The sequence below is a fragment of the Platalea leucorodia genome (genome assembly GCF_965183815.1).
Source record: "Platalea leucorodia genome assembly, chromosome: 6".
Taxonomy (NCBI): Eukaryota; Metazoa; Chordata; class Aves; order Pelecaniformes; family Threskiornithidae; genus Platalea; species Platalea leucorodia.
The window spans coordinates 72,543,188-72,561,736 of record NC_138828.1 but is presented as its reverse complement, the minus strand read 5'-3'; the positions used below and the strand labels follow the sequence as shown (position 1 = coordinate 72,561,736).

Here is an 18,549-nt window from a genome sequence, read left to right as displayed (position 1 = left end):
TTTTGCAAAAAACTTCTCTCTTTTGTGGTAAGTTGTGTTATTTTCAGAGCAGCCAGTGGGTCTACTCATGTTTGAAGACAAGTCATGTAATGACAAGTCTAGCCACATTGGTACATATGGATTAACCTGGCTCTTGGCTCAGTTCTAATGCATGTTGTGAGAAAGATATTTAAAATATGGATCCTTTCAGGAACGCTACTCATCATGCCCAGGGGACACCCAGATATTTGGGGAAGGATAAACATGGATAAAATGCTGGATCTTAGAGGGGCACATTGTAGTCTCAAGGTGGGACCATGTTAGGAGCCCACATTTCTACAGCTCATTCATCTATGCTTAAAATACACAACATACAAAAGGTCTGATAAAAAACAGGACTGCTTTTCATTTTAAGAAGGAATCTCTATTATCAGAAATGCCTCTAACGGTGATAAAACTGGCTACAAGGCTCACATATCTTTGGGCATTTATTCAATTTCATTTCTAAAATGAAGGTTATAAATCAACCCCAAGCCCTTCCTGGAAAACGCTGTTATCCTCCAAGCTATTATGAGCATTTATGGAAGAATGATTCTTTTCTGTGTCAGATGTTATGAAAGACAGTTCATTCTTCAAATAATATGATTTATGAGTTGAGATTGTGAAGTTAAATTTAATAAAGCTCAGAGAAGATGCATGAGTCTCAAAAAGCTTTTTAATATAGATCTTTTGGAGTTGAGATGCTACCCTTGTTTCATATTAGCTGTTCTGTATTCTTGGGTATGCTGGGATTACTGATGGATGCCAGCAGAATTACCCACTACAGAAGGTTTACCTTCTTTTCTCTTTCTCTCCACAAAAATTCAACTGATGACAGACTGCTTACGCATATCTCATTACTTCTTTGTGCAGTTATCATGCATAACTAAAGGGCTTTCTGGTCTTCATGTTTGTTTCTTGAGTTGCCAACTTTTCTTTTTGATAATGTAATTCCTCAAAGAAAGATTAATGTTCTTGTTAATGTTAGTATTCCCTTTGGTTCAAGGAATTGTTGGGAGATTTACCACTATATTAATTTTATTTTGAAGGTCTGGATGATTAACTTTTGAAAATCAGCTGTTCTGGTCAGGGACAGTCCTACAAACGCATGAAAAGGTTGCCATGAGCAGAATTTCCTCCAAATAAGCTTTTCAATATGGATTTGTGATTTGACATTTTGAATTAAGTTTTCATTTCAATTCATCCAAAAGCAAAAAAATTAATTTTTATGACACCAAAGTTCTTACAGAAAATGATACTTTGAAAAAAATGCAAGTATTTCAATAATAAAATTCCCTAATTTTTTCATCATGTATGTCCCTTCCAGACAAAAGAACAGCAGATCGGATCTAGGCTACTTACCTAAGCTTAAGTCTTGCTTCATATAACTGGGGATTAGGGGAGGGAAGAATCAAGGGGAAGGGACAATGCAACCAAAATATGTACTTAATTTCCCTTTAAAACCAATGGAGAAATGCAGTTTCTTCTGAACACTTCTGGAGCGTCGTTCAGACTCGTCCAGCCAGCTAATTACTTTTCACTGAGATTGCAAGGGGCAAATAAGATAGATACACTTATATCAACAAATCTCTTGGCACTATCATCACATTTTCTGTAGTAGACAAGTAGTCAGCTCATCTGGACAGCAGGAGACATGAGCTCTAGGCTCCCTTTAGCACAGGCAGCCAGATACCCAGTTCTTCACAGACTACATCACTGTTTAACCACAAGCCTGCAAAGTGTTTTGTGCAAACATACTTTACTACAGTTCCTAATCCAAAGTCTGTTTTCAGTTTTTATCCACTGATAATCTAATGTAAAATGCACACACACCACAATTAAACCATTTTGGAAAAGCTGTGCACCACTACTCATCTTAGTCTGGGTCCTGCCTATAAATGAATTTCTGACTTTCTCTAGGAGTGTTAGTGGAATTTTAGTTAATGGAGTGTCAGTCGCTGTCTACTGATGTGGGGGCTACAGCGGAGCTCTAGATGGCAGATCGGTACTTAGCTTCTCAGAGTAATTACTTCTGAATATCTTTAGGAAATCAAAGTTGGATACCCTGGCTAAGTAGGGAGATGCCAATTAAATTTAGTAGGCTGATGGGATTTCTGAGTTTTAGTCACCAAAATCTTACTTTAGGCAGGATTTCTGAAAACTGATATGTACCCTTAGAGAGTGTTAAAGAGCATACAAAGACAGACTAGCCCAAAACAGCCCAGTCAAAAGAAACTCAACATTTACATGGGCTGCAGCTGTGTTATTGCCCATACATCATAACATAACTATTCCTTGTTAAATTAATATTCCAGTTTGTGAAACAAGATAGAGTTAGTAGCTCCTGTTACAGCCCATTTGTACATTTACAATGCAATTAAAAAAAAGAACGTAAAAAAAATCTCAGAAAAATGAAAAACAAATCTAGTTGCAATTACTGTAGAAGAAATGCAGTTTCAACTGTTTCCTTCCATTAGTATGCCAGGAATTGACTCATAAGAGGAAATCTCATGGATTCCTGCTAATCATCTAATGGAAATTATAGCTACAATGTAAATGTATTTGATGCAAATTATTATTGCATCTGTACTGCAAGTAAAAATACATTAAACGAGCTGCAAATTCACCAGCAATCAATGAAAATGCTGTTATTTTATGAGATTATTGCTGGGAACACATAAAATGTTTAAGGAATACTCCATTTGTACTTGCAGTGTTCCTTTTTTCATGGTAGTAAATAAACAAATAAAATGTAATTTCAATTATTAAGTAAATAAAATATAATTAATATGTTTAAGAACTCCATATGGCTTAGTGTTAATAGAACAGATGTGACCATTATTCAAGGGTCACTTGTGATTTTTGTGTTTTGCCCTTGTTGCAGTTCAATAACAGAAGTCATTATTTGAAGACAATGTGTAGAACATCTTGAAATTCAGGCAAAAGTTAGGATAGAGCATTCAGAGGTCTGGAACATGCTACTGCAGTCTGAAAGTGTAGACACTCCAGAAATATATTAGAAGCTATTTTAAATTCATTTAGGATTGTGCAAGGCTAATTATAGAAACATATTATGGGCCTGGTACAAAGAACGAGTTATTTGGGGTAGGATAGATTAATTTTGAGGAGGCTTAGGTTCAAGACATTCCTTTGCTGTGCTAGCCCAGGGTGAAATACTGGTTCTCCAGTAGTTCAGTAGCTCACTCTGGAGTCAGGGCTTTGAATCACTAGACATTTGAATGTGTAATGTTTCAGGTGAAAATACTAGGGGTTTCATGAAATTACTTTTGGAAAATTTTCTACAGTTCTAATTGTGTATGTCCAAGTCCCTGAATCTCAGTAGCGTCTCATATATCCAGAGTTTGACTACACTACTCAACTATCCAGAGTTGCCCAGTTTTAACAGGAAGGATGGAGGTCCCTAGAGCAGGATCTCCTACTCTCATTTAGCCACTCTGGTTATCACAGTAGATGAAACATGCTGGGGAGCATTTCCAAGCACTCAGGCCAGCTGGCAGGGAGCAGCTTGTGCCTCTGCTAGGAAGTCCTTGCTGCTGAAGGGTGCTGGCCCCACCACATTGCTCTGTGGGACACTGTGACTCTAGAACTATCCCATGAGCTGTTTGGGAAGCGGCTGGTTCACATGGGCCAGGCACATGCCAAGGGCCAGTCTAGCTGCATCAGGCAGCACCTGGAAATGTTCCTGGATGTGGTTTCAACTAGTAGCTTAACTGTACCTTCACACGTTCATATTTTGGCCCTAAAAAGAACAAAAGTAAGTTGTCTACATGGGCATTTCAGGCTGCAAAGCACTGAGATGCTAAGGCAGCGGGAGCTGAATTGTTGCACAAGCAAATTGCATATCTTCTCAGGACTACCCCGAATGTGGGCACTGATTTTAGACTGGGATGTAAGTCTTCAGACTATTCCATGTTCTTCTCGTACCACAGACCTGAAAACTAACCTTGGTGACAGCAAGACAGGACTGTTGGCTGCTGAGCTGGGTCACAAGCTTAAATGCAAGCAATAAATTCCAGGCCCCATCCATGGCAGGTGACCTGTCATTTATTACATGAATGGATGTGTGGGCAGGCCCCCTCTGTGCCTTCCCTTCAGAGAAAAATCTTGTCATTCTCTCTAATAAGCATCTTAGATAGACTGGTCAACTATAAGCATTGCTAGAGACATTGAATATAGAACACTGTTAGTGCACTGGACCATCTTGAATAGTGTCCCTTTTGCCTGATAGGTTTTGTTAATTCTAGAGTACTACTTTTCTCTTTCATTTTCTACATTTCTTATATACACATATAGCATAACATTTGAGTCTTGAGATCTTGTGGCAGTGTCTCAGAAGCATGAGAAGAGTAAATTAATTATTTAAAATAAAAACCATCATCACACCTAACACTTTTAGGTATTGCTTATGTCAGGTTTAATCATTGGCATGAAAAAAGAAAACAAGAAATAATATTTATTAGCTGATTATAATTCAGTAATTGGAATCTAGCATACTTTTTGTTTCACAGTAAATATTTGATCTTTAGTCCTTCAGCATTGTTATGTTTACCGAAGTATCTTGTGGATCTTGTTAACCTATGATTGTTTCTGCAGTGTCTAGTTACACAGTGGAAATCTTTGCTGCCCCTTGTTAAAGAACAAAAGTTTGTGTGAGTTCAACAGAGATCAGACAAATGCATGAAAGAAAAATCCACAGGCTCTTAAGCACAGAGATACCACACCTTCGGTGAAGAAATCACCAGAATGCAGGTTGCTGGAACCTTGTAAAATATACTGGGAAAGTTTTCTATTACAGTCACAATATTTGTATATTTTTCTTTAAGCCTCCAACAGGATATTAGGTTAGCTCAAGTATGATCATTCATGTCAAGTGGAGAGCACTTGAGACATATATATACACCATTAGGTCCTTTTTGAATGAATTTTGGGATCAAATCCTTTGCTGGTATAAGTGGGTGCAATTACACTAAAGCTGTGTTAGCTCAAGCAAGAAAATATTTTGGCTTTTAGTTCATGAAAGATGCTAAGCTGGCAACAAGAAGTTTTTCACATTTACAGGTCAATAGTGAGCTAAAGGATGGGCAAAAGAGTGTAGGCTAGGCATTGATCTCTAGTAAGACAGCTAGAACTCACAAAACAGAAGGTCTCTTCTCACTGTGACCATCTGCAGCCAATCAAGCTACTCACAAACTGAACAATTTTCATATCGTAATGGTTTAATGTCCCCTTTTTTTGAATCATATAGGTAATTTTTAGAAAAGGTAGGAAAAGTCTGCATCCCATTACTACTACCACTACATAAAAGCCAGCAAATATTTTAATTAGTAGTGTAGTTGAAGATAGTCATTACTCGACCAACATTTTCTCACACTCATATGTGACCGAGGCATGCAGTGGCTAACACTGGGAAGATAAGAGAAATTCCAGGTGACAAAAAGATGTTTTTCTATTGTTCCATGTCAGCCATTTTTAAAAGTAATTGAGTTTTGAATTTTCTCTTAATCAACTACAAAAATTTTAACTGAATGGTTCAGTTCAATATTCCACAGCCTTATAACAGATGTTTAGTCAAAAGGAAACAATGAAGCTGGACAGAACAACACATTTCCACACACTTCTGTAACAATCTGGAGAGATACCAAACCAGAAATGAAAAGGCAAATGTGACGTTTAAATATTCCAATTCAAAAGGGCATCTTTAAAAGATTCATTAAAAATAAAACCCTCTGCAAAACCTATATACCTTAAAAAAAGAGGTCACCAAAAATTTTTTCATACTTTTAAGCTTTTCAGACTTCCATACCTTGAACTGATTCAGCAATAAGTAGAAAACAAGAGATCCTTGACAGAGTTTTAAAGGTTTGCTTACCATAGATTGACTAGGAAGGGGTGCTCAAGGCCTTGCATTATCTGTAGCTCCCGAAAAACATTTCGAACTTCATCTCTCTCAATGCACTTCTGTTTATTCATATATTTCATGGCATACATTTTCTTGGTGTCTCTCTTCTGTACAATGCACACCTAATTGACAGCAGAGTAAAAGACAAAGTTTGACACCTACACAAAGGAAACTCAGTTGTGACTTTGAAAAAAAGGAGCCTTTTATGATATTTCAATAATCCAGGTCTGGATAACACAACCTAGGAACATCTTCAAAAAGTCCACATTACAGCTATGCAGGATTCTTTGTAACAGATTGACAAATAGATTAACAAAAGAATACCCCACCCTCTTATAAGAAGAAATGGGGACCACAGTGGCATAACTTTCAGAAGTTACACAGTAAAGCTGGGACGAATACACTCCAATTGCTCGAATCGCAGGCTATTTCATTAGTCACAGAAATTACTGCCTCCTGCCTAGGAAAATGGTTCCTGCAAGTCAATACACATATCTTGATTACTGCATCATAAACATAGGCTACTTTCACAACGCTCAATATTTCATCTAAATATCAGAATTATGCCCGCTTAATCACTGTTGAAAAGAAAAAGAATTTTTGTACAGAGATTCACCATAATATTTTTGTAGTCACAAGAGACCATTACAATGATTTAGTCTTTTGTGGTAAATTTCTTTGCTTTAACTTTGTTTTTGTTTTTTGAAAAAAGTCAAATAATTTTGTAAATGTCAGAAGAAAATCTTAGTCAAGAGAACTCCCGTGTAAGGCCTGGATTGTTTTTTGTCATGGCAGTTTACCTTGTAAATGGAGCTGGGGAGTGTCACCAGCACCACATCTAAGAACTATCATTTTAAATATGATTACTGGCAACACAGAAATATAAGATTGTTCGGTGTCTCATCCCCAAAGCTGGTGTAAATCTCATCCTCATAACAGCCTGACATACACACATAGAGCAAAAGTACATCTTCAGCAGACTTTTGCTCTGAAAGGCTTTTCCTGTTAATTGAGCAGGACTTTTTAAAGTGACACTCCTAGTGTGTCTTCACAGCCAAGAGAACATTAGTTGAAAATACCATTTTGGTACAACATTTATATTACTAATACAGCCATAGGCTCCAATCAGAATTTTTCATCATCAGGACATATACAGACTGTGTATTGGAAGCATCTGGTTTAGATCATAGAATCGTTAAGGTTGGAAAAGACCCTTAAGATCATCAAGTCCAACCGTTAACCCAGCACTGCCAAGTCCACCACTAAACCATGTCCTCGAGCACCACATCTACCCATCTCTTAAATACCTCCAGGGATGGGGAATCAACCACTTCCCTGGGCAGCCTGTTCCAATGCCTGACTGCCCTTTCGGTGAAGAAGTTTTTCCTAATATCTAACCTAAACTTCTCCTGGCACAGCTTGAGGCCGTTTCCTCTCATCCTATCGCTTGTTACTTGGGAGAACAGATCGACCCCCACCTCTCTACAACCTCCTTTCAGGTAGTTGTAGAGAGCAATAAGGTCTTCCCTCAGCCTCCTCTTCTCCAAACTAAACAACCCCAGCTCCCTCAGCTGCTCCTCATAAGACTTGTGCTCTAGACCCTTCACCAGCTTCGTTGCCCTTCTCTGGACACGCTCCAGCACCTCGATGTCCTTCTTGGAGTGAGGGGCCCAAAACTGAACACAGTACTCGAGGTGCGGCCTCACCAGTGCCAAGTACAGGGGCACTATCACCTCCTTGGTCCTGCTGGCCACACTATTCCTGATACAAGCCAGGATATCATTGGCCCTCTTGGCCACCTGAGCACACTGCTGGCTCATGTTCAGCCGGCTGTCAACCAACACCCTCAGGTCCTTTTCTGCCAAGCAGCTCTCCAGCCACTCCTCCCCAAGCCACTCCTCCCCAATCACAACTTTGTATTATCTAAATTCAAGGGTATTCTGGATTCACTTTGTACCATTATTTAATATGTATATTTATGTACACACACATGCACACATACACACTCCCATATTATACACACATAAAATTATAGTATACAGACATAGTACACACACATAAAAGTAGTGCTCAGAGATCAGATTACAACATGGTGCCAACTGAAAATAAATCCTTTGGTTTTGACTTGTATTTTAAGGAACTTGAATGCTCAAAATTCAGAAATGGTCTGGAGAAACTAAGACAACTTCACACAGCTGAAACCTCTGACTTTAACAAGGTGTCATCTGGATTCTGGACCTGGTGACGAACCACCAGCACCAGGGTGAGGACCCTAGAGAGACCTACTGTGTGGTCACTTGTTTCTTAATCACAGAGGAAGGGCTCCAGGAGTGTACCATCAGCAGATTTTACTTCCTCTACCTTTTTCCAATCCCTCCAAGAGGAACTGGGCCAGCGAACCCAAACCACATGTATTTCTCTGCAACTCTATTTCCACGAAGCGTGTCCTTGAGCTCAAATCTACTCCAAAGAGAGCAGTTAATAGAGTAGTTTTAACCTATAATGATAAGGTGTGATTAAGCAGAGTTTCTAATTACCTTTCCTAATATCAGGAGATGTTCTGCTAATTAAGTAAAACAGGGATGGTAATGTTCTGTCTTGAGCCCATCAATGTTGCACAATGGTGAGTACCGAAGTTTTGTTTGATTTTGCTCCTTGGGCTGTTATGGAAAGTCTGAATGTTGGTGATGTCCTTAAGATAACTAAAGGTTCACACTTACATGGAGGCTGTGGAACAGCAGGGAATTGGCGTTGGCCTTTTAGGGGAAGAAGAGGTAGCAGGTACTGTTGAACTGAAATGGACGGATGGAAATTAGTTGTTTAAGATTCCACAGGTTCTTCAAAAGTATAAGCAGAATTTGCAGGGGCAATTCTTGAAATCCTGTTTGAGATTATGGGGACACTCCAATTTAATGAAACACATTACAAAGTACAACATTTATGGATTTTGGCTCAGAACCTAAGTCCAGAAGTTCATTCCCTTACATGAATTTGCAGCATGATTTTCATATGAATCTTGGCCAAGACTGAGGTGTTTGCAGAAGTCTCCTATTCCATTACATAAAAAGCCTCCCTATTAAACCATTGACTAGCAAGACTGCCGAGAAAATGGGGTTTTACTCAGCTGACAGTTACAGGTTTGACCAACGCGGCAAACTAGGATCATATACAGCACCTAAATACGTAATGTAAACAGGTTTTGAAACACTGATGTGACTCCAGAAGGCACTCAGTTCTCTTACCTGCCAGTAAAGACAAGGGTGTTCAACACAGTTGAAACAGACCTTCTGTTGTTAGTAGCAGCTTGACTAGCATTCACCTTTAAAGCAGCATGATAGTAAACATTTTCTAGTAATGTGTACCTACACACATCTTTTAACATGGTTTTATAGGATTTTAATGAATATACTAAAGCTACTTCCTACTAAAAATCAGGAAACACAAGCTGCATCCACATTGATGTTATTGTGAAAAACACCTGACATTGCTATGACAGTGTTGAATCGTCGTGGAGATCCTCCCTGGCATTTCTACCTGCTGGCTGTCAGCTCTTCTTCTGAGCAGGATGTCAATGGGCTGAAACTTTTCCACTACTGCAGGAAAGAAAGGAAAAGCCCTTGAGCTCTCCTCACATGTGCAGTCTTAATGGGATATGTTTAAATTGGGGTTTTTTGTTTATGGTTTAAATTCTTTCCAAAGGAGTCATTTTAAAATAGTGAAAAACAGGTGTTCTGGTACCTCAACAAACAAATTCTGTGATGACTCATTACTGTGGAAGTCTGTGCAGAATTGCCTTATTTACACGTATCAGTACGGAAGCCTGTCATGCTTACATTACTAAAACATCCTCTTTCACTTTTTCTGTGAATATCATTTACCAAAGCCCAGAGAGTGCCCTGCTCAGACTGATATCACTGCTTCAGAAGTCTCTATAGATGATGCCTCAAACCAAATATGTGTGTCACGAACCCAACAATTATCCAGCTTCATAGTCAGCAGATAGGGACAGGCACATCTGTGTCCACCTAAGGTATGGGCCTAAATAAGCCCAGGGGACCATCTCTAGAGGGATGGCTTCTCTTTTAAAGTCCCCCTGAAGAGACTAGAGATGACTAGCTTGGATGTAGGCATCTATGCTGCACATGTTTAAAGGTAGGCAATATGAATCCCCATTAATTTTCTTTGGAGTTATATGGTGCTTATTTTTAAAAGTCTCTTGTGAAAATATTCACTTTTAAACAGGGTTTTTCTACATGTCTTAGCTGCTATCACAGGGTTGCATCTTTTTTATATCTGGGAGAAGGTAACAATGAATTGCCTTCAAAACTATCAGGTTAAAAGAAATTTGACCAGAGTGTGACTTGGAGCCACTTTCCTTCAGAACCAGGGGAAGAAAACTAATAGATTATGACTGCAGGGCTAAACTTCATTTTTCAGGAGCAACATATGCTATGGTCCACTTCTAAGCTACCTTCTTGGATTTCCTCTGATTTCACATGCAAAAAATAGAGCACCTACAGATGCAGTTTGATCTGCAGATTAATAGGTCACACAGCCACTAAGACTGCTATGGGTGACAAAGTGCCCTATGGGCTATTGCAGACCCAGGTAAGTGAAGCGAGAGAGTTATGCTGAGTAAAACTGGGGCAGAATTTGCTAATGGTTTTCTGCAGAAAGCTGCATAATGCTGTGTAGGCTGAGAAGCCATAGGTAGCTTCAGAGAAGCTCTTCCCAGAGCAAAAGATGGGGATGGCTGAAAAGTCTGACTTGCTGCAAACCACAGATTTCTCCTGTCTCCCACTAACTTCAAAAGACTTCTAGCTGCCATGTCCTTGGTCTAGAGAGAACAGCAGGGAGTGGGAGCACTTACTCTCAATAAAGCCATTTTAGTCTGCGTTTGGTACGTAAGTACTTAGACTTCTCAAACTACCTCATGATACGGTTTCATGACAGGTCATAAAAAAGAAGAGGTGCAGCCAGAGAAAGTTCCTGTGTGCAAGGTCCCTGATAGCGGAGAGCTGGCAGTGGGCGTGCACACCTCAGCCTTGCTCCTGTGTCACTATCTTATGTATCAAGTATGCCAGGTCAGTATGTCAGATGGGGCACCTATAGCTGCCATGAGTAATCACAGCCCAGGAGAGGGTCTGTGGCACTGCATGGGCAGAAGACACTCATCTAGATGTAGGGAGCTACAAGATAGAAATCAGCTATATGTTTCACACTCAGTGTGGGAATTAACAAATCTGTTATGAAGCATGTGCCTGAAATACTGCTACCTTGTCTGTTCTTACCCACATACTCTGAAAAATTAATGCTCATGGTCTCAGCCTACAGGCAGAATTGGAAAGATTTACACAAAGAGGCTGGAGAATGGATGTCATAAGTTTGGCTTTACACTGCCAGGGAATTTCCTTGAAACAGGGGCATTCATTCCCAGATTCCCCTGAGCAAACTGCAACAGCTGGAGCAGGGACAAAGCATCTGCTTAGTCTCCTTTCATATTAACTCAAGCTAAAAAACCAGGTGGTTATACTGTCAAACAATATTAATATTCTGCAGTTGTGCATTATGTTGCTTTTAGGATAGCAGCATATTTTTTCTGAAATACTTTGCATATTATTTAGTAAAGTACCCTCGATCAATGCAGACGTGATTCTCGGCTCCCATCTGTTTTACACCAGTGTAATTTCAATTACTTCAGCAGAGGAAGTCACTGTTTTATACAACCAAATTAATTAGAACTAAGTCCTGTGTGTCAGCATCTTAGACAAGTAGGAGAAAGAGGCTGTACATTCATATCATAATGCAAATTTAATTTAAGGAGGTCAGATTGTTCAATATACCTGCTCTCATGAACAAAGAACTTGAAGAAAATTGGTACTATAATATTCCTGAAAACTAGTTGTTTCACGTGAATACAAATTATTTTCTGGCAGTAAGCCTGCAATTATATGGTTACTGTTGCAGTAAAGAACAATGATAATTCTTGTATTTCACTCCTAGTCAGTTTTGTACTTATTGGATGATCTTCAAATATGTCATTTTTTGCAATATTTTGTTTGATAAGAATGATGGCTCTACTTATAGCAAAATGGAAAAATTTAGCCAGATTAAACATGAGAGAGCATTTTTAAGCTCTCACATGGCATAGAGGAATAAATACTTAAGCCAGTGTCGAGCATTTTTTGTTTGAGTATTTTAAAGTGTCTACTTCTGAATTGACTTAGAAGGGAAATATTTAATATATGAATAATAGCTGTTTGAACAAAATTTCTGACCTGGCCCACTTCAAATGTATTTGGAAATACTAATAGCGGGAACATGCCAAGCATAACTAGCTTAATGGTCTTTAAAAAAAAAAAAAAAAAATCAATGTTTCCTGTTGCATGTGAGGACACCAAAGCATAAGCAAAGAGCTACCTTCATCTACCTAGCAAAGCAAGGTCACTGAGGCCAGCAAGGCTGCCTTTGGAGGAGTGCCACATACCTACCTCGCTTGGGTACCACTGTCACCTTGCAGCAGCTCGCAGGTCTGTACCAGTGCCTGTATGTAAAGATACATACACCAGGTAGGTATACATGTGCCCAGGAGGGGGAACAAGTGTTCAGCGAGTGGTCACACACCAGTCTGCCACAGCTTGCACATCACTTGGCTTGAACAAAAGAACTGTTGACTTACACAGAAGCTGTGGCTGCAACGTTCCTACGCCTGCTGAGAGCTCACCTTCTTCATCTGTCCTTTACCAGGGTGCAACCTGAGGTCTGAAAGGACACCTTTCCAAGCAGAGAGAAGCGAGCCTCATTGTTTCCAAAAACAGGAGTGTGTTCCTTGTTTTTCACACCCATTCCCTACACTCCTCACAACTGCTGTGATGTATCTTCACTTTTTCTGGGGAAGCTGCTACAGTGCATACAAAACTGCACCTGCTCTTAACATGTCCCTAAGAAACAGCACGTACTGAGGCAGTTGCTTCAAACCGGTGGACACTTCACAGAGAAGACAAGCACTTGAGATATAAAGCATTCGATACCAAATAGCCTAGGAATTCCTGTAACAGCAAATGTTGCTACTGTGAATTGAAAATGCCAAAGGAAAATGCAGGGAACTGCTTTCTGAAGCCAGCTGGGAGGGACAGAGCGTAGCTGGTGAAGCAGTCAGCCCCCATGGAGGAGGTGAGGTGCTGAGGATCACCTTGAGCTCTGTGCACAAGAGTGAGCTGAGCTGTGTGGAGTCTCTGCCATATCAGATACCTCCTGCAGCAATATCCGGCAGAGGCCTAAGGTTGCTGTAGCAACCACAGTAATTTAAGAAATATTGAGAGAGAGAGCGCACGCGTGCGCAGTTGTACCAACAGCAATAAAATAAAAAAGTAGAGCATGTCTTAAAACATCCTACAGCTCTCAGAAAACAAAAAAGGCCACAGAGCAGCCATAAAGGAAGAAAGCAGTTTAAGGAAGGTGTGATACCCAAGATGGTGTTACATGTTGTAGGATGCTAGAGCACAATAGACCCCAAATAGAAAACAGCAAGTCAATAGAGATTAGAGGTCTTGCATCATTTGTTGACATTTTCTGCTGCCAGGTACTTCCAGAAGGACAGTAATAGGAAAAGTTGCCAGCGACAAGGCTTCTAAATGAATGATAAAGGCAAGACTGACTCACAGAGAAAGACACTTGAAACGGTGACCGATTTACCATGTTGTGCTTTTGGCTATGGTATAATAGGTAATTTTAAAATGGTTTTCTTTCTTTCCCTGTCTGTGGAAGGAAAAACAAGGTGATCAGTCAGAAGCTTGCATTCATTTGGGGAAAAATAAGCCTGTTATGCCAAGGACTCTTCTGTTGCATTGACAGCTGCAAAATAAGGATTTAAGTTTAGAGGTGACTTATGCATGAGTCTTTTTTTGCATTAAACATCTTTAGAGTAGGGAAACTCTATTCTCACCCATACATATCGCCAAAGCAGGTTCACAAGAACGCTGCAGCTATAGGAACCTGTAAGAAAATTAGATGTTTCTAGAAATCAACCAACAAGCCTTCAAAAAGCACTTAGGCTTGTTTTATTTTCCTGCATGATGTGGAAGGGTGAGGGCCCCTTTGAAAGGGCAGAAACAGTAGAGGTGTAAACGGGTAAGCTCTGAAGAAATAGCAGTGCAGGTGATCTTTGTGATAGTCAGCATAATTTGGATATATCTTTAACTGCTTATCCTGGAACTAACTTGCACTCCCGGACCTCTATGTAGTTTGACATGATATTCCATCAGTGTATTGTGATAATACACAATCACAGATCTCCAGCTGCCCTGATTTTTAAGGGATTCTTGAATACTATTTTGCACTAGCAACATATTCTCCTATTGACCTCAAAGAGGGTTTCTCTTGGAAACTACTGAACTGAATAAGGACCATGCCATGAAGGACCATGCTGTTCTGCAAGAAGTATTTCAGGCGTCTGTAAAATGAAAGTCATTTTTCTGCATGGAAGGTGAAGAGCCAGCAAAATCCTGTGTATGTGCTTAATGCATAACTACAGGAGAAGCTCACTGGCGCTCAGCTGGCATATATGCAAGAATCGTTGAAATCAAATCTAGATAGCTATTGCTTGATCAGTTACTGAATTTTTATTTTACCTTCAAATGCATTCCCGTGAGTAACAGTTTCTAATATTTTTATAACATTATTTTCTCTGACTGTATGGCCTTGTATTTACCCATATTAAAATTTAAAACCTTGTTATAGTCTTTATTATAGGAAAGAAAGGTCATCTAGTCATGTGTAAACAAACCATTCATCTTCTCTGTTTCAGGAAAAGCCTGTTGAATTGAACAAACATTTACTCAATGATCATAATTACAGTGTATGTCAGTTTATACAGTCCCAAGTGTATTGAATCTATGCAAAGTGCCTTTAAAATACCACAATTATTTTAAAGGCACGAATAAGTCCAGAGATTTAAGAACAAGATCACTCTAGTGGACTGTCTAAAAAAGTAGTCTGCTCCTACTTTTTTGTTTGTTTTTGTTTTGGGGACTGATTTCTAAATTCTGCTAATCCCCATTGAGAAGACTTAATTATTATAATAATTTTTACCCAATTTTAGTGAATATATTTTAATAAAAATTATTTATTGAATAGTCAGAGTCCGTTCATACTGATGATCAGATGTCTTTAAGAAGCAAAAGGCTACAAAACCTATGTTTCTTTATCCTAGTCTAATCATCAAGTCACACAGAAATACACAAAGGAATTCTCTATTAGATTTTTAACTGTTAAAAATAAATTGATTCTTACCTTTCCAAAACTCCCTTTCCCAATAGCCCGCAATATTTGAAAGTGGTCAAAGTTAACTGCAAAATAAAGGAGAGAAGAAAAGGAAAACGGTTTGTAGAGTGCTAAGTCAGAATCAGAAATCAGATAAGAAAAGTAATGACAGTGTTTCCAAGAAATATAATTTTACTATGTGGTATTTACTTTTTCTCTTAAAACACCAAACATATTTAATATCTATGCTCCGTTCATTTTATTCATCAACCCATCTTGGTCCAATGCCTACAGTGCCTAATATCTCCAGAAAGAAACATACCTCTGTCCGACCCAAGTAATGAGAGAGTGAGTTAACATTATGCAGCCATTAGCAAAAACTGCCCAGCATTTTCCAGAAAGATTAAGATCTAGTAAAAGGGTACTGAATAATTCAGGTAAGTAACACCGTCTGCTGACAGACATGTAGTAGTATAACGATAATATTGTTACAGTAATCACTCTGCGGGATAATTCCCATATTCTGTTACAGCAATGGAAGTTTGTCCCATGATGAGCTAGCAGCATCCGCTCCTCTGAACTTTGCCACCTTAATACAATGTGTAATGTTAATATTGTAAGACTATTTCATAGATGTAGCATAAGTTTGTTTTGGGAGATTTCATTTTAGCTTGGCAGTAGAATGGATTTACTCCCCCTTCATGAAAATCTGACAGCACAGTCTGCCCTAGACACTGAAGTGGTTTGCTGTGAAGGTGAGTGAGAGATTTCATTTCTTCAGAAATGTCATTATTGTGGGTGTTGCATGAGACTGAACACAGCAAGACCTTCAAATCTCTGGTTCATTGGTAGGTCTAGTGGTTTAAAAAAAACCCAACAACATCCTGAACAAAATTGATACGGAGCCACTGAAACACAAACATGACAATGTGCGATGCAGTTTTTACAGTCACTTGTCAGAAAAGAATTACACTTAAAGCTAAACTCAGTGAACCAGAGTTGGCAAAATTCAGTGCAACTTAGCAGGATTTTTTTTAATTAAAACTTTCTTACATTCCTGGCTTTGGTCATGTACCTCCATCTATGTGCCCGTTATTGGCCTAACAGGAATCAGCAAAATTATGGAGACAGACTGTCAATGCAAAAATGTGGTAACAAGAACAAATACAATAAAAATGTGACTCACATCATGATGAAGAAGAAAATCCTATAAAACTAATACTACTTTAAATATCTGTCAAAAAAGTTGTATCAGATCAAGCTAAGCACTGAGCAAGTTTGATATCCAGCCACTGAAAAAGGCTAAAATCTTATTTTCCCTGTTCCAGTAATATCTCATTTACGCTATTAATGCCACTTATATTTAAACATTTGTTTATTTATGCTTGCTTACATTGTCTTCAAGGAAACATGACTGTTCCTCTCATTAGTGCAGCTATAGCAACCACCTTCCTGGTAATTGCTGGACACCAAATCAAATCCAGAGCTGATAGAGCTGAAAGCAGCAGACTCTAGTCTTTAACAAACAAAGATGGTAATTCTGGATATAGCAGTTTTAGGATTCAGATACTGAAATGAAAATGTATAACCTTGCAAAGGATTTATAAGCTGCTTGGAAATTGGAAATTTTGGAAAACAAATTTTGTGCTGAATCACATAAGAGTTAGGGTTACCCATATGTTTGAGAAGCAAGATTGCCCATCAATGACCTGCAGCTGGTCTCTGCCCATAGATTTCACCAGTGGGGCACTGTCTTGTAGTTCCTGCTGCTCAATACTGGTGTGATGGCCAAGATGGTCAGTTTAGCAAAACCACTTTCCACACAGACTTACATCAACTTAAATCTTGTTCCTACAGGTCATCCCTCCCAAGCACATGCCCCTGAACAGGTGATTTGAGAGCTTAATGACTGAGATCTTTAAATTGATCCTTAAGTTTAAGTAGGAATTCAACACAGCATTGAAAAGGTTGAAAACAATGTTAATCTCATTCATTTCTTTGATAGGGAAAATTCAGTAACGTTCCCCTCCAGCGTGCTGGTGTTGTCTGTGTCACTCTGTCACGTCCCACCTGGGGAGGAAGGGGGAGGAGTGACTAAGGTTTGCAAATCCTCTTGGTGTGGATTAAGGTGGGCCAACACTCAAGGTCTGTACAACAAATGCTAGCTTCAGTAGAAAGTGTTTATAGAGACAGAGATGGAGTACAAGTATTTGATACCCACCAACCCTCTCATGATTGTATCTACCCCAGCTATGCGGCTAAGCTATGCGGCTTTATGGAAAATCAAGGTAGGCCGTGCAGTACTCTTAACTACCATTTATCAACCTTGATGACTTAATTACCTTAGGAAAAGTGAAAAAGAGAGTGGGGGAGAGAGAAAGAGGGAAGAGGAGGAGAATCACCAGTCCTGGATCCAGCGTTTGTCCTGCCAACAGGGGTATTCAGTGGGAAAAAGGAGAAGAGCGAGGAGGAGAAGTGAAGGTTCCTACAGAGATGTCGATTCTGCGCAGGGTGCTGGTGACAATTCCACAAATCCAGCACGCACGAGCACACCATCATACAAACTACAGCACATTTATCAGGCTACATGATCAGTATAAACCTGCCTAAATTTACACTTATTGGGTAGTGATTAACATTTCATACACTATTGGTCTACTGTATTTAAATTAGCCTTGCTTGCTATGTAAATGAGCATGCACATTCCTCTCAGGTGGGGGGGGCAAGTCTTTCTGGTCCTGAATTGAGTTGGTGGTCGCGATCTCCCCTTGCCGCATCTACCTTTCACCCCGTATCTGCAGTTTTATATTCTCTGGCCAGCGTCCAGCCTTTGGTGCCAAGATGTTCCCTTTTATCAGCTTGTTAGCTCTTCTTCAAGGTTAGAGCCATTAGTTTTCCACAGTTTGTTATCTTTTAGCTCCCTCCCAAATTCCTTTCCCAAAGCACAAGTGGTTAGTAGTTTTGCTAGTTGGAAAATTACACCAGCGACCAGTCAAACCAAGAGAGGTGATACCAGGACTGTCCCCCAGGCAGTAGGTGTGTGCGGGGGGAATAAGAGGCTTCACAGCCCTCTGGAACAGGACCGAGGCAAGGCTGCCCTGTCTCCAGAGGCTCCCTCCCTCGCCCTCACTCCAGGTACCATCCCACCCCGGGTTCTAGCAACCTTCGCTCTGCATTCTGGTTTTAGCACCCAGGCTGTTGGAGACATCTTGTTGTTGTACACTAGCAGTTCTCTACACACTCCCCTGCTTTCAAACTTTCTGGGGTTTCCTGTTTGTATTACCGCTTTTTAAGAAACACTTTCCTTAAAGAAAGCTTACTTTGAGTTTGTTCTTTACCTTGCAGTCATT

The 18,549-nt window shown here is 39.6% G+C and overlaps 1 protein-coding gene across 2 annotated transcripts in view; it reads right to left on the bottom strand.

The window, feature by feature from the left end:
* The window catches only part of STK32B (serine/threonine kinase 32B), a gene marked incomplete at both ends in the record, with an annotated part of 177,057 nt that overhangs the window by 132,342 nt on the left and 26,166 nt on the right, over positions 1–18,549 (bottom strand). For both annotated transcript variants that reach the window (XM_082315307.1, XM_082315308.1), the window contains 2 exons: positions 5,909–6,060; positions 15,230–15,285. In XM_082315307.1, the coding sequence (XP_082171433.1) occupies positions 5,909–6,060; positions 15,230–15,285 (208 nt within the window). The remainder of the gene's footprint in view (positions 1–5,908; positions 6,061–15,229; positions 15,286–18,549) is intronic.